This window comes from Mytilus trossulus, chromosome 6 (assembly GCF_036588685.1).
Source record: "Mytilus trossulus isolate FHL-02 chromosome 6, PNRI_Mtr1.1.1.hap1, whole genome shotgun sequence".
Lineage (NCBI taxonomy): Eukaryota > Metazoa > Mollusca > Bivalvia > Mytilida > Mytilidae > Mytilus > Mytilus trossulus.
In genome coordinates, this window is record NC_086378.1 from 86,332,766 (window position 1) to 86,360,005 (window position 27,240).

General features: G+C 32.2%; 1 protein-coding gene across 3 annotated transcripts; it reads right to left on the reverse strand.

Annotated features, from left to right (window-relative positions):
- Positions 1-963: 963 nt before the first annotated feature.
- LOC134722101 (H(+)/Cl(-) exchange transporter 6-like) lies at positions 964-26,265 on the reverse strand. Of its 3 annotated transcripts, none has more exons than XM_063585578.1 (18): positions 26,221-26,265; positions 19,691-19,902; positions 15,087-15,229; positions 13,122-13,251; positions 12,402-12,482; positions 11,918-12,093; positions 10,475-10,567; positions 9,296-9,539; positions 8,710-8,904; positions 8,182-8,270; positions 7,504-7,634; positions 6,706-6,877; positions 6,089-6,266; positions 5,396-5,562; positions 4,520-4,696; positions 3,860-3,962; positions 2,187-2,282; positions 964-1,717 (listed from the first exon to the last, which is right to left on the reverse strand). In XM_063585578.1, the coding sequence occupies exons 2-18, from the start codon at positions 19,880-19,882 to the stop codon at positions 1,475-1,477; spliced, it is 2,610 nt and encodes an 869-aa protein (XP_063441648.1). In that variant the 5' UTR covers positions 19,883-19,902; positions 26,221-26,265; the 3' UTR covers positions 964-1,474. The 3 variants fall into 3 exon arrangements, with proteins under 3 accessions (XP_063441648.1, XP_063441649.1, XP_063441650.1); XM_063585579.1 differs by having other exon boundaries at positions 26,212-26,245; XM_063585580.1 differs by lacking the exons at positions 19,691-19,902; positions 26,221-26,265 and adding an exon at positions 17,796-17,926.
- Positions 26,266-27,240: the final 975 nt, after the last annotated feature.

A 27,240-nucleotide genomic window follows, 5' to 3' on the forward strand; every position in this document is an offset into this window, starting at 1 on the left:
TAAGGAAAGAGAACATTTCAAAAGTAACCATTCACAAACAGGTTGGTCTTTGAAATTATAAATTTTAACCTTTGTAAAAATAAAACAATCTACATGGTATAGTGATTATCTTTTTCAGTAACATCAACTTAACTCCACATCGTTGCTCTAACTGAGGGTAATAATGCCCTTTACCATTGGGCATCACACAGTCATTTTCGACTGCCCTTAGGGTCAAATTGGTTAAAAATATACTTGTTTTGCTTCTTCAGTGGCTTCAAATAATTATTGCTAATGTTATTTTTGGGAAATTTAATTTCATGCACCAAAAATTACCGTTAACGTCATTTGGCAAGAATTTTGACCGTTAATTGTCATGAAAGTACACCAATTTAGACATAAGAACCCATCTAACTGTGAGATCATTTTAAAATTGTCACATAATTGACAATCTGCACCACAATAAAACAATATGATCTATTCTAATATTACTCTTTGGCAAGTCATTCAATACATTTGGCACATGGGAATTACTCCATACTATTAGATATGTTAAGTATAAAGTTCATTTGGGACTATACTTCTATATCAAGAAGTCAATACTTGCATAGCTTTCTGTTACCCTACATAAATTAAATCTAAGATTTTTTTTATAAATGATAATGAAAATGTTTAAAAAATGAATAAATGGACAAAGAAATATCTCAACTAATTAATATAATCAATACTAAGAATTATTTAAAATAATTAATATAATTAATATTATGAATTTCAAAACAACCTAAATGCAAAAATTACAAACTGGCATAAATAACATACACAATGTTAAATTTTAGTAAAAATATCACAACAACAGCAAATCCATCAATCCCCCTCCAAAGAAAAACCAAACAAAAAATGATAAACCCCTCTGATTGGTCAAAAATAATCTGTCATGGATAATATTATTTAATCTTTAAATATTATTTGTTGTTGTCAATTTTAATTATTATTTAATTATTTAAGAAACATCATTTGTTTTTTTTCTTCTGTTTTTGTCAATCAATTTGAAAATTTCAAAGTTAAACAGTTAAAATACTGTGAATTCAGATAATAATGTTTTATTAATGCAAAAATGTGATAGTATCAGGATCGAAACACTAATTATCTTTTCAGATGTGGCTTTCTTAAAAAAAGACATTTTGTATTTTTGCCAGTGATCAAGGCTTCACAAAAATAAATGTATGCATTAATTTATATATCTACACTAGTGGCACTGTTCTGATGAGATAAACAATAAAGTGTCGGGTCAATATAATACTCAATATATAGAGAAAATTAACTTGAGGCAAGATATGCAGGAAGTGGTCAATTTGTTCAAACACAAGAAAAAAAGAGGTTAAAAACACGTTGAAAACACATCACCGAGTATTTGGCAAGGTACTGAGCATTATTTGTACAATGAATTTTCCAACTATTTCATTGTAGTTAACTTCCTTCCAGCCGCCTCGGCTAATTAAACCTCTCCATTGTCATTAATTTCCATCATTTCCAACCGACTCGGCTGAGATATAATTTTTGATAACTTCTCGACAATGTTATGTCCCATTAGGTCCTTCCTGGTTATAATACCTGTAACTTGATTTGATGTATCAATTACGGTAAGATGTCGCAGGCCTAAAGTTCGGAAAATGATGTATGTTCTTTGTACAGAAAACTTTTCTGGAACAGCTAAGCCAGAGTCATTCATGTACTTGGACTGAAATAAAGAATAATTTTCTGTTAAAAGCAGACTTTTGATCAATCGATTTTGGCGAAGATTTTGCATGGATGCTATTTTTCACCTAGACTATACAAATATAAACATATAACAAAAAAATACCTTCATGTGCTACTTTTATAGATGGATGGGGGTTGAACATTTTTACATTGACTCCAAATTTCAGTTTCTTTGACATTTTTACCTTTAAACAAATATACCTAACTTAGTTTTAACAGTTAAACACTTGCAGATTTTTGTAAAAATATGTTGTATATTTTTTGCAATGAGAATGTAATAATTCTTTAGAAATAATTTATATCACTGGTTTGATGTTACATACTGACTTTTGAAAAAAAAAAAACTTTTGAAAAGCCCAACATCTGAGATAAAAAAATAATGATAATAAAAGTGTTTTTTTTTTATTCAGAATAATTTCTGATATTGTCAGTAATTATAAAGTACTTACTAAATCAATATACTTCTCTTTATATGACTCTTCCTCTGAGTATCTGTGTAAAGCTTCACTTACTACCAGTGGATTATCTAACTTGGTAATATTCATCTACAATGTAATTTAAAACAATAAAACTATAGTACCAAGGTCAACTTAATTTACCATATACAGGACTCAAAGATTGTACATAATTTTAACAGTATCAATTTGATTTTATTGTAAAGACAGTATAGAGGGGGGATAGGACCTTTAACGGGACTCCGGGATCAGGTGTTTTTAAGCTTGAGATTTCAGGACTGACCCTTTTGGGATCCAGGAATTCTTAATTCCAATTTCTGGACCTCGGGATTGTGTTGTTTTTAAGCACGGGATTTCATGTTTTTAAGCCCGGGATTTCGGGATCAGGCCTCCTCCTACCCTCACTCAGTATATAGCCTTAAAGGACTAGATTTGTAATGTCACCATGGTAAGTCCTGCAGAGTTTAAACGTTTCATTCAAGGAATTCAACTCTTATATGGAAGGAGAGGATATCTCTGTATCAAGGTCAACCAGACTTACAATATCTCTGTTCCAAGGTCAACTAGATTTACAATATCTCTGTTCCAAGGTCAACTAGACTTACAATATCTCTGTATCAAGGTCAACTAGACTTGCAATATCTCTGTTCCAAGGTCAACTAGATTTACAATATCTCTGTACCAAAGTCAACTAGACTTACAATATCTCTGTTCCAAGGTCAACTAGATTTACAATATCTCGGTTCCAAGGTCAACTAGATTAACAATATCTCTGTACCAAAGTCAACTAGACTTACAATATCTCTGTTCGAAGGTCAACTAGATTTACAATATCTCTGTACCAAAGTCAACTAGACTTACAATATCTCTGTTTGAAGGTCAACTAGATTTACAATATCTCTTTACTAAGGTCAACTAGATTTACAATATCTCTGTATTAAAGACTACTTGATTAACAACCTAATGCACCACGGTTAACAGGATTTACATTATCTCTGTGCCAAGTCAACTCGATCGACAATATCTTTATACCAAGGTCAACCAGATTCACTTACTACTGTACCAAGGTCAACTAGATATAAAATATATATGTACCAAGGTCAACTAGATTTTCAAATAACTGTACCAAGGTCAAAAATTTACTAAAACACTGTACCAAGGGAAAATAGAATTACAATATATATCTTTGTATGTCATAGAACGGTGACCATAAAAATGATGTATAACAATACTATTGTCATTCTGATTCTTATAAATGTTTTGGCTGTAGAGAATTTATTATTGGAACATTTACCTGAAATATTTAAACCCTCCCACTAATCTATCTCTTCTACTCTTTCAATAATAAGAACAGTCACAAATCCTTAACTGATAACCCTTTTTATGTGAGAGACAATCAGCAGCCATTGCAGTGCAGCAAAATACTGAAAACCAACTTATTTTCATGACCTTCGTGAGTTAAAAAATAGGGCAGGAATAAATAGTCACAAATATGTATAAATCTTAGTTCTTGCATAATTAAACTTCAAGAAGTAAATTTCAAAATCACTAAATTAAATCACTGCAAGGTTTGATAGAAAAGAGAAAATACAAAATAAAGTATTAGCAAAAATAAAGTTGGTTTACAGCATAACTTGAGAATTACTTGAGAATTTGTATAAACTGACCTGTTCGTAATCTATCCATGAGGCTTGTGGTTCTATGTTGTCGGCTGCTAGGCTGCCTGTTTGAAATATTCTTTCATTCATCAACAGGACTGTTAACTCCAATCTTCAAAATTAAAATTCTTTTTTGTCTGAGTGTTAAAGATCTGAATTTTCAGATTTTGGTTTTGTTTGTAAAAATAAATGTAGATTCTATACTATTCTATTCAATACTTACCAAACCTGACACATTTGTCTGTAATAATTATCTAAAGTAAGTTTGAGAGCCATAAACAGAGAATAATGAATGAGAGCTACAAACAAAGAGGTCCTAAATAAATATATATTTGAAAATGAAGATAATTTTCTATCATTTAATTTTTAACTGAGTGTTCATTTCAACTGAATTGACAACTAAAAATCTTTGAACAAATAAATGACAAACTTAAGTTTCATTTGGGTCAAAACTTTTATTAAGGCATGAAAAAGGATTTGTACATCTGTCCTGATAGGATTTAAACAGTAAAGTAAAGTAAAGTCCAGTGGTTAAACTTTACAACTGTATTAAAATCTAGCTAACTATTAAAAGACTATATGTAGACTTGGAATTTTCTGTTCTGGTCTTCTAATCACCAATCTTTTTTCTTACTACATAAATGACGTTTTGGTAACCATGTTACATACCTGCCTATTATACCCAGGAAGCAATGGTCTCCATATTTGGTTGTCTTGACGATTGGAAATCCACTGTGAGTTGTGTTCAGCAGTAAATTAGACAAGACAGTAACAAGTTCTCTTCGTTGAATGGTTATAACAGGTGACGCCATGATATCTCTAGCACAATATAACTCTAACTCGATTCTGAAATTATAATTATTTAAAATCAAACAATGAGAACATATTTTTATGCATCATTGTTTTTGTACTGCTGTTCCTTCCACATTTTCAAATTCATGCTTTTGGTTTTGTCTTATTGGGGCCTTTTATAGCTGACTATATGCGGTATGGGCTTTGTTCATCGTTGAAGGCCATACGGTGACCTATAATTGTTAATGTTTGTGTCATTTTGGTCTTTTGTGTATAGTTGTCTCATTGGCAATCATACCACATCTTCTTTTTTATATTTGGGTTTCTTATAACATGCATTTGTATCCTATACTGTTGAAACCTCTTCTACATTCATGAAACTCACAAGAACAAGTTACATATAATATAACACAAAGTTACAGTATTTCAAAGGAATTCTGTTATGTAAACCTACGTCCTTTAAATAAACTCATCAAAGATACTAGGACTAAATTTAGTATATACGCCAGATGCATGTTTCGTCTACAAAAGACTCATCAGTGACGCATTAATGGATGGTTGTCAAATTGGCAAATGTCCCACATCTATCAGTGTTATTTCCTGGTGCACATTTTATTATTGTCTTACTTTTTAAACAATATATTTAATACACTATATATATGCAGAAAAAAAAATTGATATTTGCAGAAAAAAAAATTGATATTTGCAGAATAAAAAAATATTTTGTTTTCATAACGACTATAAACAAGGTACCGTTTCTTTTCTATGGTGACTCTGGGTTCTGGATCAAGGAACGGTATACACTTCATCTCCATCAAAGCATGGTATACTGGATGAGTGAAGAAATCTCCAACCCACTTAGCCACCATCACTGCTACCATAACAGGAAGTAGAATCTGGACATCATTTGTCAGCTCCATCTGATAGGCCAAATAAACATAAATTTAAACCAGAACTATCTGCAGAGCAGAACAAAGTGTGACAGAAATATTTGTTTGGAGAAGCAGACAATTAGATGAATGGTTAAGGTTGGGACACTATAGTTCAATCACAAATTCCTTAATTATCAAAAGGGCTTGTTTACTTTATCAGGATCTGTTAGGTCATAAAGCTCTTCAACTGTTTTGGTTCTTATATTCTTATACAAACTTGGCTTTCATAAATTTAGCTTTGAGTATCCTTGATGAAGTTAAATCAAGGAAAAGAGCTACAGATCATGAAATTTAAAAGGTGTTGTTTCAATTTTTTATTTAAACCAAACACTCATGAAACTTCCAGTGTTCACTTTTCGGCTGACTTCCATATTTTAACTACTGAATGAAAATATCCTGTGGATAAAACAACTGAAAAAAAAAATGAAATCCATGTCACCATAACAGTAGATCCTGGTGAGCTATATAAGTACCAAATTTGACATAAAATTGGCTCCCCTTAATTTGTACTTGCCATTATTACTGTTACTGCTAACGTCAGTCTGGTTACACCTCCAAAGAAAGATGCTGCACCAATCAAAGCAAACGAGCCTGGATCTATCCACGCCCAATATCCTGTGTCCTCACTATGTACACCAAACATACTTGTCATCAGTACACCAATTAATCTTCCATATAAGGCACCTACCAAACTAGATATAAAGAAAATATTTTATTTTCATCAATCTTCCCTTAAAGATTGAGTTGCATCTGTCTTTTAATGAGTTATATTAAGTCATTTGGGTTACTGTCTGATTGAAGTTTAATTCTTTTAAAAAAAAAATTATCAGCAAGGAAAGAAACTTAAACTGAACTTTGTGGTGGCATAATAAAAAGTGATAATATTGTAGTCTAAACATCATGTATGTCACAGTCCTTTCTTAGAAGAGCAATTGTACATTGATTGTGGTATTTGAATACAGACAAAAAATAATTGACCATGTGAAAACCTGTTTGGCTGACCAGAACAATTTGTAATGTGCTTGAATAAAGGCCAACATTTTCATTAACTTGTTTTTTTTACACCTAACAAGGAAATCATAAAACATTTTGCCAATCATAAGAACAAAATTGTTTATTTTTTATACTTACAGCATAGGAACCAGAGCTCCACACGATACACTGGTTCCTGTTGCCCAACAGATCATTATGAAGTAGAAAACAAGAGCCGTCAACAGGGAACCATAACCAAACTCTAAATGTGTATCTCTTGAAAACAGATGTTCTACTGCTTGCTCTAAAGTTCCAAACATTAAGGTTGCCACTAGAAACAGAAAATAGAAGCAAATCTTACAAACATCTCTTTCATAAATTCAATTTAAGTGACATATATGCAAGATAAATTACCAAATGTAATTTTACTTTGAAATCTGACTTTTTAAAATCTTTGCCAAAAATATCTGAAAAAGTGCTTGTTTAAATCCCATTTCTCTGAAACAATAACATGAATACCACTTAAATGGAAGAGTTCTAAGTTTTCATGTAACTTAACATTGTGTAAAAATTAGCAAGGTTTAGTTTCCAGTACAAGTCAAAATTGTGTTAACATTTCAGATGATGTTCTTTTATTTTACTTATAAACAAAATAATTGCAATTTACAATAAAATTATTATTTCAAAATTATCTCCCCTTCCTAGTTATAGAAACAGTATGTTTTCCATGCAGCTTCACTGACTATAAGTCGCTATAATTAGATCACATTCATCTCTAGACATCTGAATTATTTTCCTTGCTTACTTTCATATTAAGCAGTCAATTTTTTGTTTGTGATTTCACCAATATGTCAGTCTTGTAATCAGATCATCTTTATATTCTGACAGTGATTATCCCCCCTATTTACTTTCGCTTTAGGTAATAATTTTTTTCCCTGACTTATCTCCCTTACTTACTTTCATTATAAGTACAGTTGGTTTTCCATGTTGTTTCACTTTCTTGCCAGTCCTTACAATCAGGACAAGTATATTTTCTGACATTATGTTCTACATGAAGTGGATTTCTGGTATCATTCAGACAATTTTCACTAAAATATTTAATAAATATCTGTAATACATGTATATCAATAATTTAACTTTAAAAAAAAATTCAACGCAACATAAATGTAGTAAGTTCTTTCTTGGTTATAATCTCTTTCTGCTGTAAACAAGTTATACTACAGTGTTCACATCTTTTTCAATTTGGAAATTTTTAAAGTGGTATAATGTACAGAATCCCTTTTTTCTGTATTTTTTTTTATAATTTGTTTTTGTGTTTGAGGGTCATCATACATCTGGAATCTTCCTGTTCGGTAGCTGTATAGTACAGATTTGTTATTGGATGTTTTAATTTTAATAATTTAATAAAGCATGTAAAGACAAAGGTGTGGTTTAACCATCCCACATTTTGTGGCTTTATCAAGACAGGATATCTGGACAGTGTGTTGCTTTGTGTTTTTTTCCTATTTACAACTGCTTTTTTTTAAATTTATTTCTTGAGTTTCAATTTTATTACCAAGTCATATGGATAGAGGTTTTGCATTTATTCCAGACTCCAAAAATATATTGTGTCAATGAAAACATGTATCTACTTACATAGGTGAGCCTAATTTAGTTTCAATACAGGATTTCTTAGTACAAGAGAAAGCACCAGGCAAATACAGAGAAAACACTGTCACTATTATCTGAAATATAATCAGCAAAAACTTGTGTACAGTCACAATTATCTGAAATATTTGTGTACATATCATGTATTCACTGATTGAAATTAAAATTGTATGGAACTCCAATCAATATTATCTGTACCATGTTTTTTATTTACCAATGAACCTTCTCATATTAAAATATGAAATTAGGTGATGCATCATTGCATGCCTCTCCCATGTCAGAAGTCTCGTCAGTGTTTATCTAGTTATATCATAATGAATTTGGTCTTGATATAAACCTTTTAGATATTGTCTTGCAATTTTTTTCATTTTAGACTCTGGACAATTCGAAACTTCATAAACAGTTTAGACAAAGATTTGTCAATTTTTATAGATTGTATGTTGACCGTTACGAGTATTTTATTGTGTGTCAATATAAGTTGGGTGCAATCATAACAAAACAAGAAGTAAGTCTTACCATAATCAATGCAGGTTCAAATATTCTGACCATTTTCTGGACCCATTCATTACTAATTGCATTAAGCACACGTTTTCGACCTCTAGCCATCTTCAAGGTCATGATTGTAAACACAGCACCTAGGATCCCTCCAATCACACCAATTATCATGGTGGGAATAAACATTAAAATATTTACATCAATACCTTTCTCTATCTACAAAATAGTCAAATTTAAATTTTCAAACAGGGTTTATTGAGATAACAAGGTTTTTTTTCATATGATTTGGCTAATACTTGATGACTTATAGTGGTTGAAAAATCATGAATATGAAAATAGAAATTTAGAGGGTGTTACAGAAAATCAAAAACTTCAATGCAGTCTTGCAAACAACCATACTGTAAATTCAGAAGTTATTGAGAGCATTGATTTTTGTTATTTGACATGACATTTTTTTTTCATTTACAGTATAGAAGGCATTTTCATTGTTTCAAAAATCCTTCTTTTCACATCAAGATTTGAAAGTAAACTAAGCACAAAATTAATTTTCCAATCATTAAGCCTTTAAATACAACTATCAAGTAAGTAGAATATTGATAAGCCTTACCTGAAATAAAATATATCTCTGAGTTTTAAACTGGCCAAAGTTTCCTGTGTAAGAAAACCCATCAAATGCTGAATTAAATAAATCTGTCGTAAAAGTGGCTATCATACAACAGAAAAATATCTGCCATGACAAAGTTGTTGTCCAAAATGAAGACACTTCTTCCATGGAAAACAACAATCCCCCCACTGGTGCCCCAAAGGCAGACGACACTCCTGCTGCAGCACCTGCAGATATAAAATTTCTCCTGAAAAAAAAAAATATATGATTTTACCTATAAAAACTGTCAGCTAACCTAATCTTAAATTGCTTTTTATCATATGCAGATTTAAAAATTTAAGAGGCATAAAGAAAACCTACATTTTATAAAACAGTAATATTTAATTTTTTTATATACAGTAGCGGGTTCTTCTTATTTCTTACCGCTACATTGACAACAACACTCTTATTTTTAGTATAAAATTGCAGAGCAACTATAGTTGCAATGTACTTCAGGTTATCACAATTAGTTATGTACTCTTGTGTGTTGCAGCATATTATTTTATTATAACTTCATGCACATACTATTAACAGCTTGTTAACTAAATTCAAATTTGATCTGAAAGTATCTTGTGATTATAGTGAAAATAAGTATGGTTAACTTTAGATATATATGTACCTTAAATGAGCATATGTTGCAGTGTATTAACTGACTACTGATGTCCTAACATAAGTATGGAAAATGTTAGATAAACTTTAAATGAGCATGTTTTGATTGATTTAAGCCATTTTGATTAATATTTTATAGTGTGTATTTCTTTTTTGTGATGTTACACTATTGTTTCAGATAATAGTGAATGTTGGTACCTATTAAAACCTGCTGCATTTTTTGGCACTTGTCATAAGTCAGGACCTTGATGTTCAGTAGTTGTGGTTTGTTGATGTGGTTTATAAGTGTTTCTCATTTTTTATATAGATAAGACCATTGCTTTTCCAGTTTGAATGGTTTTACACTTGCCATTTTTGGAGGCCATCTATTGCTTGCTGTTTGGTGTGAGTTAATGTTCCGTGTTGAAGACTGTACTTTGACCTTTAATGGTTCATTTTTTACAAATTGTGACTTGGATGGAGAGTTGTCTCATTGGCACTAATACCACATTTTCTTATAATGATGTGTTGGGATATATTAACATTGAGACTCACTTGTCTTCTGATGTCCTAAACCTCTCAAACACAGGTATAGTCAACCTCAGTGTTTCTGACTTGAACTGACTCAGTCCAGCACCAACTAAGGCACTGAAATATACAAATGCATGCATAAAGAAAAAAGAAGTGCATTCAACCATATTAATACCAAAGACTTAATATTTTAAGTAATAAATTCAAAATTTCATATTACTCAATGACAAAGGCTCTGATCACATAATGGATAGATTCATAGTCATAATTTTTTTTTTCATTACTGTATTAACACAAGAGTGCACACACTGAAATGTCTCGCCTTCTTTACTAATCATTGATATTATGTTGATAGTCCTAATTAGTATAAAGCTTTATTACAACCGTCACATAAACATTACATTAACCAAGATAACTAAACAAAGACCAATGAACCATGAAAATAGGGTCAAGGTCAGATGAACCATGCCAGGCTGACATGTACAGCTAACAATGCTTCCATAAAACAAATATAGTTGACCTAATACTTATAGTTTAATAAAAATAGACCAAAACACAAAAGCTTAACACTGAGCAATGAACTGTGAAAATGAGGTCAAGGTCAAATAAAACCTGCGCGACTAATATATACATCATAAAATATTTCCATACACTTAATATGACCTATGGCGTATAGTATTTGATAAAAAGACCAAAAATGAAAAAAATGACTTTGACCACTGAACCATGAAAATGAGGTCAAGGTCAGATGAAATCTGTCCGCTAGACATATTCACCTTACAATCATTCCATACAATAAATATAGTAGACCTATTGCTTAAAGTATGAGAAAAACAGACCAAAACACAAAAACTTAACTATAACCACTGAACCATGAAAATGAGGTTAAGGTCAGATGACACCTGCCAGTTGGACATGTTCTCCTTCCAGTCCTTCCATACACTGAATATACTAGCCCTATTGCTTATAGTATCTGAGATATGGACTTGACCACCAAAACTTAACCTTGGTCACTGAGCCATGAAATGAGGTCAAGGTCAAGTAAAAACGGTCTGACGGGCAAAACAAAAGTTGCAGGCTCGACAAAAACTGCATTTCTCATATGACTACCTATTAATTCATGCAAACAAGAAATAAATTATATATTATGGTGCCATGACCAGGATTTGAGCCTGGGTTGTCACTACACCATAATAAAACAGCTGCCACGTATAAGAGAACTTGCCACATATGAATCATTGGTACCTCTGGTCCAAAAATGAAGACCACAGTTAACAGCTGTCACACAAGAGGACTTACCCCCTATGATTTATTGATCACTCTGGTCCAACAGGTTAACCACAAGTTATAGCTGCCCCATATGTGGCTAACAGGTTTGACACACAGTGACTTACCCCATATGAAGCATTGGTCCCTCTGGTCCAACAGGAAGACCACAACTCACAGTTGCCACATAAAAGGACTTACCCCATATGAATCATTGGTCCCTCTGGTCCAACAGGAAGACCACAACCCACAGCTGCCACACAAGAGAAAAACTTGACTGCTAATGTCTTGATGTTGAAAATATGTCGAAGATGTGTGCCATTGAGAAAGCCTGATACTTCTGGAATACCTGATCCACTGGCACTTGGTCTTAGAAACTAGAATAGATAAGGTAAACACTTACATCTAATGGAAACTATACAGTACAGATTATTAACCTTGTATTCCCAAAATTTTAGTTAAAGTCTTCCTCCATCTTGGATTGTAAAAAACAGAGAACCAAAGGTCCATATTTTCTATCAAGTTAGCAAACTGTGATTCAGGAATGCAGATATTTAATGTGATTTTCATTTAAAAGAACCAATTTATAAGAATATAACTTACAAATATTAATATTTTTGCAAATGTTGATTATTTCAGAACTGGATGAAAACTATAACCTTATCAAATTAATACAAATACTTACAACAACAATAAAGGCACTAAACAGGACAAATATTACACTGTAACCTGTAGCAAACAAACTGGCCACAGCAAAATCTTGATTCTGTGAAATATAAAAATATTAAATGTGTGATTATTTCTACTATTTTCAACATCCTCTATTGTGTTTCAAATGTGTTCAAATTGACCACCTCATTCAAAGTTCTAATATTTTCCAATTTTAGCATTAAATATTTAAAAATTTCCCATTTCATTCCCTATTCTTCTTTGTTCAAATCTAACCATCTAACTATCTGTCCTAACTTGTTCCATACTAACTGTCTAAATCCCTTTTGCAACTTTATTTAAATTCAACACCTTTCTCAAGTGTTCAGCTTTTGTCCCTGATTCCCAGTGAAACTGTGTTTTAGTTTAACCACCTTTATACTTGTTTTGCTGTGTTTTAATTTAGTCATCTTATTTTCTGTACTACAGTTTTGAAATTCAACATCTTATTCTCTGTTCTCATGCATTCCAATTTTGCAAATTCACTACTGTTTTTCCAATTCAACCATCATAATGCTTGTTTTGCCATATTCTGATTTATGTCTCAATAAATCTTGGTTCTTGCAGTTCACAATTTACAAACTACACACTCTCTTGTGATGTGGAGTAGAGTATAATTCCTTACCTTGAGATATTGTTCTACCATGTGCCACTTACGTTTTTTGTTTCCATTTGATTTCTAGAAGAGTATTCTTACCTTGAGATATTGTTCTACCATGTGCCACTTCAGTTTAGCGATTTCTTCACTCAGATTATGGAGCAGGAAACCTATGATACCAACACAAAATCCAATCAGTCCCATGATTATCCATTTCCCTAACATGTACCTTTAAAATACATAAAACATGGTCATATTAAAGTAATTATGTACCTTTAAAAACATGAAAACATATTTATATTAATGTACTCAATTTAAACCCCAGTCTCAGTAATGATTATCTTTTAAAACATTATAAGTTATAATTGTGATATTAAGGGATATTAAATATTAACTGTTCAAAATAACAAGTTAAATTAAGACAGTAAAATCAGAGAACAAAGAAACAGAAAATAAGACGGTTCTATATTTAAAAACAATAAAACAGGAAAAGGGGGGCTAAAAATTGGAACTAAGATGGAACAGAGATATTTGATAAGTCACACAAATAGAAGAACAGGGAATAACAGGGTTGAATTGGAACACATATGAACAGGGAATAACAGGGTTGAATTGGAACTCATATGAACAGGGAATAACCGGGTTGAATTGGAACACAGATGAACAGGGAATAATAGTGTTGAATTGGAACACATATGAACAGGAAATAACAGGGTTAAATTGGAACACAGATGAACAGGGAATAACAGGGTTGAATGGAACACAGAAGAACAGAGAATAACAGGGTTAAATTGGAAAACAGATGAACAGTGAGTAACAGGGTTGAATTGGAACACAGATGAACAGGGAGTAACAGGGTTGAATTGGAACACATATGAACAGGGAATAACAGTGTTAAATTGGAACACAGTAAAACAGGGAATAACAGGGTTAAATTGGAACACATCTTTTTTTTTAAATTTAAACACAATAGAAAAAGGGAATAAGGGGGTTAATCAATTCTAAATTGGAAACACAAAGGAACAGGGAATTAGTGGATATATTTTTAAACAGTTGAATAAGAACTGTAATAAGGGGGTTCAGTTGGAAAACAAGGAATAAGATAATATTTGGACCAGCCTCCTGTGTTGACTTATATGCTTAAAGAATTGGGAAATAATCAGTGGAGAAATTGTAGATTTTCAACTAATCAGCACCTTGGAACTGATTTTTACTTTACGTTTCAACTCGATTTCATGTTTCTAAATGCAATTGAATATAGTATACATTTTATGTGCATGGGCAATAAAACAAAGCAAATGTGTTTACTTTGGGAAATGGGAAAACCTGCAAAAAATATTGACAAATTATAAAGCAAGTGATACATTACTGCTTTTTTTCAATTTTTTATTATCATCATTGTCCTTAATATAATAAAGCAAGAACTATAGGATATATAATTATTTAACTTACCATTTTGTTTTGTTGTTTCTGTATTATTTAACACAATGAAAAATATAACTTTAAAAACACTAATATATAACTATTATAACTTTCTGAATAAATCCTGTGAATCTTCATTAAAAAAATACCTGGTATTTAAAGAGATTTTAAGTGACAAGCATAATTTAGTTTTTTTTTTATCTGTGTGTATTCACTAAATCAAAATGTTAGAAAAAATTAAGCCCAAAATTGTATTCATATATAATTCACAAATAATGGACAGGGAATTTAATAAGGAACCTTTTATAAATTATCACTGTCAAATTTGAATCAACCTGGTTTGGTTTTATCAGAGATAATTATGAAAATGTACTGGGTTGGAAAGAAGAACAAAAAGATTGATGCACACAATTCTGTCCACAGTGATGAATATAACTCAAGTGATCCAATTGTTGTAAGCCAAGTACAGTCATCTAATCACAAAATCTAATTATATCAACCTCACAAATAATAAATGAAGTTTTAAAGAATCAAATGTTTTTTAATATTAAATTTGTCAAAACTTTGATTTTTTTCTTTTTTTCCTATACTTTTGTATCTTTGTCCAGTATTTTGCTGGGAGAATTAAACAGACTGACTTACCCCAGTGGTCCTTGTCTCCTTAACCATGATTTATAGATCTCACTGTGAGAAGGGAGATAATCCTCACTCTCAAATGAACTCAGTGTTTTCTTTTCCTCCTCTGTGTATTTGTGGGTGATATAAACTGGCTCATAGTCTCTGCCCTAGAATGAAATGTCTTATCATAAAACTTTTGTCTAACATCAAAACACGTTTACAGTGTAGATGCTGTAAAAATCATATTTATCATCAACTACTTATGTAATAAATTAACAGAATATTAACAAATGAACAAAAATGTTTATGCGAATAAATGGTAGTACCGATGTTAAAATTTATGGGAATGATATTTATGTTGTGTGTTGTTGTTGTCTTTGTTTGTTTGTGTTTTTACTAAGGAGTTGGGTGTTGGTGGTTGATATGGTCTGTTGTTTAAGGTATTTAAGGGAGGGGGGGGGTGTAGGCGGGGGAACACGGGTTCGTCTGTTTTTCGTTTTTATAAAGAAATTTGAAATCAAATAAAGAATAAAATGTTTAAGGTAAACATCAACAAGACAGACACCCAACAATACAATACAATCAGTACAGATACCTAGAGGACACTTGGAGATAAATGCTGAGTTTGATTAATATAAATTAATGTAAAAAAGATCAGACGTTAATGTATGAACTTTGAACTTTGATCAAGTTATACCCTAACAGGAAATATTGTCTCAATTATCTTCAATGATGATAATGGTAAAACCATGAGAAAAAAAAAAGAGAAAAAGAATAAGTATAAAAAAATTACAAATACATGTTTATATGATATACATGTTATAGTGTATTTTAATGAATATTCTCACTAGATTTATAGATTCTCACTAAATATCCTTGCTAAAATTAAGTCAGAGTAAAAAATATACTTGCTTACATTCACATCATTTGGTCTTTAGTGAATAGTTGTCTAATAGGCAATCATACCACATATTCTTACTTCTAAATAGAGGCAAAATAATATGAAACTGTACGTTGAGTACCACAAAGGTACATGTTCTTTATGTGTCAAATTATAGATGCAATTTAAAATTTAAATAAAAATCCGTCCATGTTTTAAATCATCTCCAATCAAGTCAAGTTGTAAATAACAATCAATTCAAATGTTCTAGTAGTTTAAAATTCTATCAATTAATTTCCTGTGTTATACAAAATATTTTAATGTTTGTATTAATATTCTTTAAGTGCATTGAAACTGTATTATTTAACTCAAATATTTTACACAAGCAAGTGATAACTGAATGAGAAAACTATCAATCTGCAAAAATATATTAAAGAGGGAGTGAGGTAAAAGGGGGAAAGGAAAGGGGGGTCAGAGGGGTCCTGATCCTGAAATCCTGAGGTCTTGAATTTAATGAAATTTAAATCCCAACATCCCGGAATTAAAAAAAGAAATCCTGGATCCCAAAATCCAGAGCTTAAAAACACCCGATACATACCTGTCAAGTGACCCGTTTTCTGCGGGTGTGACCCGAGATTTTCACAATTCTGGGGTATCACCCTGAACACCCGCCGGGATATTGATACAACCCGGGAACTCCGAAAATGACCTGATTTCACCCGTATTTCTTAGCCTTGAGATTGATTTCATATAAGTAATTTTTCTTTTAAATACCGGCAAATTCGTAATTCTTCCATGAACAGGAAGATCATCTAGCTATTTAAACTGTCAAATTAAGTGACCCATTAAGTGCATGGCTTCACTTGACAGCTTTGGTGGATCAAACACACTGTTAATTAACACCAATTACCTTAGCTTTAGGTTGTAAATAAATTGCATTATTCTGTGTAAACAAACATATTTCAACTAGACAGTTACTTCCCCTTATTTGTCACCATTCAAAATCATTCCTTAAATTTACGTTTTATGGGTGAAAAAGATTAAATCAAGAAAATATAAAATTCAAATACATATTGAAAAAGAACTTTTCATTATTTTAAGACCTTTATACAATTTAAAAAAAAAATTGTAAATTATATTTTAAATTTACACTTCCTTTTACTGTATTACTATATTTTATTATAGTCTTATTTCCTAGTTTATCAAAAGTCATAGTGTCTCAAACATTTTTAAAAATATCACATTTTAAAAGTAAATTCTAAATCCATGCCAAGTATAACAAAAAGTAAAGAATGTAAGACTGTGTTACACAAATTTATAAAATTCTTAAAAGTGCAATGAAATAATAATTAATAGGATTTGAAATGAATGAACCAAGTGAACATGCATTGATGTTTTGGTATCTTTGATATACATTATAAGAAAATGTACCATAAATACTGAAATTTAGCTCGAAAAAGTTTGTACGCGTTATGACCTGAGATTTTATTCTTCAATGCAGGTCATGACCTGCATTTTCATCGTCACAGGTTGACAGGTATGCCGATACCGACATCCCGAAAAAAGGCCTGCCCTCCCCTTCATTAAATTATCTTCAAAACTTTAACTTTTATAATCCATAATTTCAGTATATAAATACAAGCAAAATAAGCAAAATTCAAGGGTGCAAAATTACCTACTGTATTTTTCCCTGTAATTTTGCATCACAATGTATTATACCAAGTTCCTCTCAAAATTTATTCTTTTCTTGAAAACAAAATTAAGTTTACATGCAATTATATCGAACTTTTTTTCCCACCAACAATGGAAAATTTACACTGCAGCACACCATAATAAGAAGTTTTCTGACTTACAAAAAAATCCCTGACAAACCTTCTTTCTTCCAATAAAGTAGAATGATTTAACATGGTGAAATAAAATAACTTTTGATCCAATATTGAATGCTACACTATAAAACTGATTTTAGCAGAATGTGCAACCATAGTAATTTAAATTCAAATTTGCATAATTATGTGGAAATTCCATTTTTTAGCAAGAATTTCACTGTACATCCTGGTCAAGTTATATTTCCTTTACTTATTTACATAATTCATATTATTTAAATATTAAAGGTTAAAATGAAGATACAGAAAAGGGAGTGAGATTACCTCTGTTGTGATATAACGCACCCTGTTGGTTTTATCCAAAAACCCAAGATCTGTTACTATTTTACATGTTTTAAGACATTACAACTATCTCTGTGGTTAACATGTTTGATATAACTACTTGGTAATAGCCTGAGGATTTATGAACAAGAGCAAACATACGATTAGATTTCCCATTTTTAGCCAAGAATTCAAATGTCAATCTTACACCATTTATTAACCAATTACATCAGTGCATCAAAACCTAAAAGAGCAAATTAAAAAAAATTCTGGTTTTGAATAAGATTTTTACATATTAAACATTTCAATGATAGGGGAATGTAGATGCTAAATAGCTTATCAAATGGGTTCAACCACTAATAGCTAGGGGGAGGGGTTGTCTTCCTTTATATAAAGGTATACACAGAAATGTCGCTGGTATTTTAAACAACATAATTAAATGTGTATTTCACTTATTGGCATGCTACATTATCTTTCAGGAGTCCAAGCTTCTCCTGGTGTTCCCTGTTACAATCCACTTATCACTCAGGAAAGTAATTAGTTGTAAAATACATATCAAATATTTATTATATTTGTAAAACAATAATTTTACAATGATATTATGTTATGCTCCTTGTGAGCCCATTTTATAGAAATAAAGCATCTTCCTCTTCTATATTCAATAATATCACTCATAATGATTGTCCAAATGTTTTCTGATGGTTTCTAAAATATTATTTTGAATTGTCAAACCTTCTATTCTATCGAATTTATTGAAAAAAATGAGAAAACATTGACATTATTTGTCTTTTAATCAAATTTATTTTAACAGGCTTTGTAAATTGAAAAACTAACAATTGTTAAAAAGTAGTTCAAGCCAAAAGATTCTTTGTCAGAAATATTATACTGAAATACTAAATGTCTTAATTTTATCTTAAAAGTTTGTTTTACTTCTCTTTTAAAATAAAATCATTTACAAACATGTAATTCAATCCAAAAAATAGAAAAATATGGACACTTTATAACATGAACATAATCTTCTTCCTGTCTACAAAAGTTACAAAAACTATTGTTTACAGTTTTCCACCTGGATAAAAGTTTCTTTGTAGGTAGAATATGTTATAGTGAATATTATCAATTTATTTTCTTTTAAATATTTGAATGAAAATTCCTATAATTTTTTTTGATAAACTGTGGATACATTATTATTCGTTGGATACCAATTTTCGTGGGTTTCGTAGGTACATATAAACCACAAATTGAAATTTTCAACCAATAACATATTTTCAAAAGGCTTTGTATACAGAGATTGGATTATCCACAAAATCAAATATCCACAAATGTGAGTTTTCAGTAATCCACGAAAATTGATGCCCATGAAAATAAATGAATCCACAGTAACACATCATCTTTATTGAGTATACACAGCCATTTTTTTGGTCCAGTACCTGGTTCAAATTTTTATTTATGAGAGACTGATAAAAAAGTGTTTTTTTTCTTTAATGTCAATTATGCCAATGGGGTGCAATTTCACTTTTAAATGGTAATAAAATAAAATGATGAACAATAAAACAAGAAATTATAATGTAGAAACAATAACAGAATAATTTTTATTTCCATCATACCTGAGCAAAGACTCCATACGTATCATCTTTAGGATAATACACAGCATCATCACGGGGAGGCTCTACGCTGTGACCTGATTTTTTCCATGGCCCACGGTTCCGTACATTATTTTCTGCGGTTGTCTCTGGAAGTGACGGTGCCTCCCCAGTCTGTTGGTCCTCAATGTCATGTTGTAGTACATATGCACTCATTCTGATCAGTCAATCATAATCTGTGAAAGGCAACAATTATTACTGACAATAAACATTGGCTTTAATTGATATGAAAATGGAAATGGGGAATGCGTCAAGAGATAACAACCTGACCAAAAAGCAGAAACACCCAAAGGCTACCAATGGGACTTCATTGGATATATACATGTACTAGTTTGACAAACACTAATTTTGATCATTGAGAAGCTTAAAGGGAAACTTCACAAAAAAAATCAAAAATTGATATTAGGTCCATTCTGTAAATAAAATCTCAAATTTATAGATATTAAAGTTTTATTCCGCTAGATAAGATATCACCATGGATTTTAAAATTTGATTATCGATTCTCTGCATTCCACCATTTTGTCATCTTCTACGATTAAAAATCACGATATGTCTATAAACCACAAAGGACCAAAACTACAGTAATCGATGTAGTTGTAATTGCGTGTCGATATCTTGTTAATCGTACTGTTGTTTCCTCACCAATACAACATTAAAACATCTATCTGTTGTTTACAGAGTTATCTCCCTGTAGTGTTAGGATCAACTTTTACACGGACACTCCTTTTAAACATTGCTGGAACAAATCTTTCATAACCTTAATTATATTAAAGAATGTGTACATAATCTTTCATTCAGTTTAATTGAAGTCTGGATCTGGCATGTTAATTAACTGCTAGTAGTCTGTTGTTATTTATGTGTTATTGTCCTTTTGTTTATTTTCTTTGGTTTCATCTTCTGACATCAGACTCATACTTCTCTTGAACTGAATTTTAATGTGGGTATTGTTATGCGTTTACTTTTCTACATTGACTAGAGGTACAGGGGGAGGGTTGAGATCTCATAAACATGTTTAACCTCACCGCATTTTTGCGCCTGTCCAAAGTCAGGAGCCTCTGGCCTTTGTTAGTCTTGGATTATCTTAATTAAAGTTTTAGTTTCTTGAGTATAATTTGGATTCTAATATGACGTCCTTATTACGCTTTGTTAACAAAGCTGTGTTCTAATAAGAAAAAAAATATGTTTGACACATGCGCACGGACTTACTGTTTATATTAACGTTATTTCCATCGTTATCCTTTTAAATATTTACATTTAAGCAGCTAACATAAACTTTTATTATATATTTTTATCAAACAACATATATTTGCCCTGCTCGTAGTTTTTAAACTTATCAAATATGAAATGTAATATACAGACTCCTCGGGGAGGACACGAGAACAGCTGAACATTCTTACGGTATTTTCGTACGCTTCGATCTATAAATATATTGTATTTGTCATATATTAGAATCAAAATAATTCCTTCATGTCATGCTCTATGCTCATTTTAACATGGGTAGGCATTATATTTGACCACATTTTACACTGAGCATTCATATAGCATGACATGAAGGAATTATTTCTTAAGTTTAGTATGGCATTCATTATCACTAAACTAGTATATATATTATATTTGTTTAGGGGTCAGCTGAAGGACTCCTCTGGGAGCAGGAATTTTTCACCACATTGAAGACCTGTTGGTGGCCTTCTGCTGTTGTCTGTTCTATGGTCGGGTTGTTGTCTCTTTGACACATTCCCCATTTCCATTCCCAATTTTATGATGTACAAATAAGTTTGAAGCACAAGGAATCAAAATGAAATGATTAATATCAAGGGAAATACTTGAACAGAAATTTGCTTTAAGGCAAACAAAAATGTGGGTTATGGGTTTCCTCTTTTGGAAAAATAGGATAAGAAGCTAGAGATTTTTAATTATAATTTTTATAAATCTTTTTTACCTGGAAAATATGGGAAACACCAGCAACCTTGTTATAATTCACTATCAAAAGTGGCAATAAAGATAACAGTTTAAGACATTATGAGAAGTAAAATAAGGTGGAAATTCTAATAACATGTATTTGTTTCATTTAGCCTTACCATGGATTAGACATTTTTGTCACTGGTTTAAAAATGTGGAAGTTTCTTAAGGGGTTATCTAGATGTCAATTTAATAAATATTCATTTTTTTTAGTTGAAGGGTAAACTGTAATAAGGAACTGCCTCTCTACTTATTATGAATGTCATTGCTTGGCTTCATAATAAATGTACATTCAAAAAGGTAAGATATCAACATAGTAATTCATTTTTTTTTACATACACCATGTCATGCAGGGTCCTTTAATAGAGACTATATAGTTTTGTTTTTGCAAATTGTTGAAGGCTGTACTTATTGTTGCTTATACCCACATTATTTGGATGGTTTTGGCAACATTTGGTTAATGACCTCCTTTAGTGTTTCACAGTTTCAGAAAAATTGGAAAGCTGTCTTTCAGTTGTTTTTTTCTTCAACAAGTCTCAGTTTCCAACTTATGGTATTCTGCAACATTTAATGACAGACAAAAATAAAAATTCAGACTTGGAAACATAGACTGCTAAAAAAAAAGTCACATTTCACACTTTTTTGTCTTCAGAGTTATCAAAAGTAAAAGTAAAGTCTAAATTAATAAGTGAATCAAAGACCATGCTAGCATTTGGATGGGAGTACTAAAAGATTGTTTCAAAAAGTACTGTGAATTTATATATATCAAAATTTTCTACGCATTTAGGCATTTTAAAATAGAGTTATCTCCCCTTTTCTATAAATGTAGGTAGAACAGATTATTGCAAAGTACCATACCCTCTGCAACTTATGTTATTTTCAGTAAAAGGCTTTTTTCTTGAGAAGTCTAGTTATATACATTACTTTGTAAATAGTATAGCTGAGCATATCAGTTACTGTACCTGGAAAGGTTTTAAAGCCTAGCAGGCTTTAAATATAGAAAATATTGAGAATGGAATTGTGGAATGTATCAAAGAGACAACAACCTGACCAAAGAGCAGAAATCAGCTGAATGCCACAAAAGGGTCTTCAATACAGTGAGAACATCACACACCCTGATGCATGCTAGAGCTGGCCCCTGAACAAAAATTTGTAATAGTCACATTTGTGTTTCAGAATATTCAAATATTTGCAGGATTTAAATTCAAAAGGTGAATTAAACCAATAAAATAGAGAATGGAATTGTGGAATGTATCAAAGAGACAACAACCTGACCAAAGAGCAGAAATCAGCTGAATGCCACAAAAGGGTCTTCAATACAGTGAGAACATCACACACCCTGATGCATGCTAGAGCTGGCCCCTGAACAAAAATTTGTAATAGTCACATGTGTGTTTCAGAATATTCAAATATTTGCAGGATTTAAATTCAAAAGGTGAATTAAACCAATAAAATAGAGAATGGAATTGGGGAATGTGTCAAAGCAGATATCAATAGTCTTTTCATAGTCTATTGCAACAAAATCTTAAACATTCAGACATTTCTGTTTATCCCTGACCTCAGTAACTGAGTAAGAAGGGTTGTTGTAGTGTGTTTGCCTTAAGTGCAGAATGGTGTGGCTTAAATCTCCTGCAAACAAAACACCTCAATAGCTAATTTTGAGGTATACATTTGAATCTTTTGTCTGGAGGACCATAATCCTGTTTAATTAAGAATATGACCAAGATGCAGCTTTAGAGGAATTACAGTTAACCCGTACCACCGTAAACTCGTACCAACGTTAACTCGTACCACAAAAAAACAACTCGTACCAATGCAAACTCGTACCACTGCTAACTCGTACCAACTTATTTAAATGCATTTAAATGGTGTTTAATGATGATCTAAATAATTTACTTTCCCTCAATATTTCTCAAGCCTGTAAAATGTATATAATTTATAGTACAATTCCCAATTTGTAGATAATGTTCCCTGTCTATTGGATCGAAAATACTGCGGCAGATTTGCTTTGATGTCTCCTTTGAATAGACTCTTTTTTAAACTTTTACTGATAATCATTGAATTTAATTTTTAATCATTTCAAATTAATTTTTCATGAAAAAATCCTAGCAGTTAATCAAAATAATTTCCAAAATGAAATTCTTACTTTTTATAAATAACAAGTTACAATGAAATGTAACTGTTTCCTGTTCCCGAATTTTCCCGCCAAAAAGCACATGGCTTTCAATAATTGTAAACATAGCATTCGATTTGTGATCATGGATTACCAGCATTAAATTAATTGAATTTGGATATAGATATTCAACTTAAGGTACAGTTAAAGCAATGTTTTACTTTCTTCTGGATTATAAATACTTTGAAAGATCAGCTTAAAAAATAAAGCTTTTAGACAAACTTTCGTATTTTTTGTCTATTAAAACCCAGTATAAAATTCAAGTAATTCAACATTAGTTTTATTAAGTTTACAAAAAAATACCATAAAATATTCTTAGTTTTTAATATATTTTTGATGGTACGAGTTTGAAGTGGTACGACTTCCCAGTGGTACGAGTTAACTTTTTTGGTACGAGTTAACATGGTACGAGTTTCCGATGGTACGAGTTAACTTGCTTCCCTTTAGAGTAGGTTCTCATCCTACTATGCATGTAATATTTGCAACTGGAAATTTAACACTTAGATTAGGATCCAGGATTTTGAAAAGGGTGCAAACTCGACAACCTTTGGATTTGGAAATGTAAAACTTCTTCCATTGACTATGCATTAGACATATATGTACCTCCTTAAACCAAAGGGGGCTAGGACCCTGGTCAACCTTGAATACTGTCACCTATGCCTACCATCTTATTGAATTTCAGAGGTACCTCCTTAAACCAAAGGGGGCTAGGACCCTGGTCAACCTTGAATACTGTCACCTATGCCTACCATCGGTCAACCTTGAATACTGTCACCTATGCCTACCATCTTATTGAATACTGTCACCTATGCCTACCATCTTATTGAATTTCAGAGGTACCTCCTTAAACCAAAGGGGGCTAGGACCCTGGTCAACCTTGAATACTGTCACCTATGCCTACCATCTTATTGAATTTCAGAGGTACCTCCTTAAACCAAAGGGGGCTAGGACCCTGGTCAACCTTGAATACTGTCACCTATGCCTACCATCTTATTGAATTTCAGAGGTACCTCCTTAAACCAAAGGGGGCTAGGACCCTGGTCAACCTTGAATACTGTCACCTATGCCTACCATCTTATTGAATTTCAGAGGTACCTCCTTAAACCAAAGGGGGCTGGGACCCTGGTCAACCTTGAATACTGTCACCTATGCCTACCATCTTATTGAATTTCAGAGGTACCTCCTTAAACCAAAGGGGGCTGGGACCCTGGTCAACCTTGAATACTGTCACCTATGCCTACCATCTTATTGAATTTCAGAGGTACCTCCTTAAACCAAAGGGGGCTAGGACCCTGGTCAACCTTGAATACTGTCACCTATGCCTACCATCGGTCAACCTTGAATACTGTCACCTATGCCTACCATCTTATTGAATACTGTCACCTATGCCTACCATCTTATTGAATTTCAGAGGTACCTCCTTAAACCAAAGGGGGCTAGGACCCTGGTCAACCTTGAATACTGTCACCTATGCCTACCATCTTATTGAATTTCAGAGGTACCTCCTTAAACCAAAGGGGGCTAGGACCCTGGTCAACCTTGAATACTGTCACCTATGCCTACCATCTTATTGAATTTCAGAGGTACCTCCTTAAACCAAAGGGGGCTAGGACCCTGGTCAACCTTGAATACTGTCACCTATGCCTACCATCTTATTGAATTTCAGAGGTACCTCCTTAAACCAAAGGGGGCTGGGACCCTGGTCAACCTTGAATACTGTCACCTATGCCTACCATCTTATTGAATTTCAGAGGTACCTCCTTAAACCAAAGGGGGCTGGGACCCTGGTCAACCTTGAATACTGTCACCTATGCCTACCATCTTATTGAATTTCAGAGGTACCTCCTTAAACCAAAGGGGGCTAGGACCCTGGTCAACCTTGAATACTGTCACCTATGCCTACCATCTTATTGAATTTCAGAGGTACCTCCTTAAACCAAAGGGGGCTGGGACCCTGGTCAACCTTGAATACTGTCACCTATGCCTACCATCTTATTGAATTTCAGAGGTACCTCCTTAAACCAAAGGGGGCTGGGACCCTGGTCAACCTTGAATACTGTCACCTATGCCTGCCATCTTATTGAATTTCAGAGGTCAGAACTGATTGACAGCAAACTTAGGAAATGTCCAAATCACAATATGGATTAACATGTTTTAGCCAGATTGAAACTAATTAACTTTAGGTGTTAGATGAACTCCCCCAAGCAACAGGTATCTTAAATCATCATAACTATATATAGATCACATCATGTGACAAGCTACGTTGATATGAACAGTTTTTTGTATCTTTTTCTAATATAAGATTGCCTTTGTCAACTGTGTCACTTAATTAACAATTATGTTATAAATCTACCTTTTTTACCTGCAGTGAAATTTTGTGTAATGAAAATGAAACCAGTGAAAAGAGTACTTTCAAGGGAGGGAATTACTTATTAAAAAGAAAAGCAATATGTGGGCGACTTCTTCCACATTCTTTTGGGGAAGTTGATTCAAAAGCTTGATTCATTGTCCCTATACATAGTTTAAGCCCCTCTTTGGAGATATAGTATACAAATTCTTGATACGAAGAAGAATTATATCAAAATTATGTTAGCCTTACACAAAATTAAATCATAGGGTTTCTGCACTGGCACTTGTCTCATAATTCCCCCCGATATATCTTAATATTAACCGGAATAAGGTATGTAGGGGGAAAATCTGAGACAAGTGCCTGTGTGCGTCTGGCGTTAATACAGATCTAGTCCTGGTATATATGATGAGTTTATTGTGAGCTTAAAGGGGCACTAGCTGTTAAATTTATGTTCACCGATTTGACTCACATTTTCATATTTGATCATTAACAAGGTTTTATCCAAATTATAAAAAGTATAAAATAAACAATAGACCGGGCATGGCCTCGATAATGTGTAGCTTTTTTTTGTATGTATTTCAGTCTAGACGTCATCTAATGATCTGTCGAGTTGAACTCCGGAGAGGCTCTGGTTGCCATATAAATAGATATCAGACTCGTGCATTTGGATTTTCAATCTAGGTCTGTTTAATTTCAGATTATATATTAAAGACATTAAACAAAATGTAAATCATCGTTTTTTAAATGTATAAGAATGCTATTTTGTGGATTGAATCAGTGAGGTCGAATGTAAATGTAACTTGTAAATGAATAATTCGTCATCAATGTTTCTAAGCTTATTTTAACCAAATTGAACCATACTGGCTGCTAAAAGCGATACATTCATTCACCACTTCACTTTCATTACAGATTGAACCAGAAATATAATATTTTATATGTTATATATATCTCATAGCTAGTGCCCCATTTAACAACGAGATCTCTCGTTAGAACAACGACCCGGTAGTGAGCTTATGGTAAAACTTTACGATA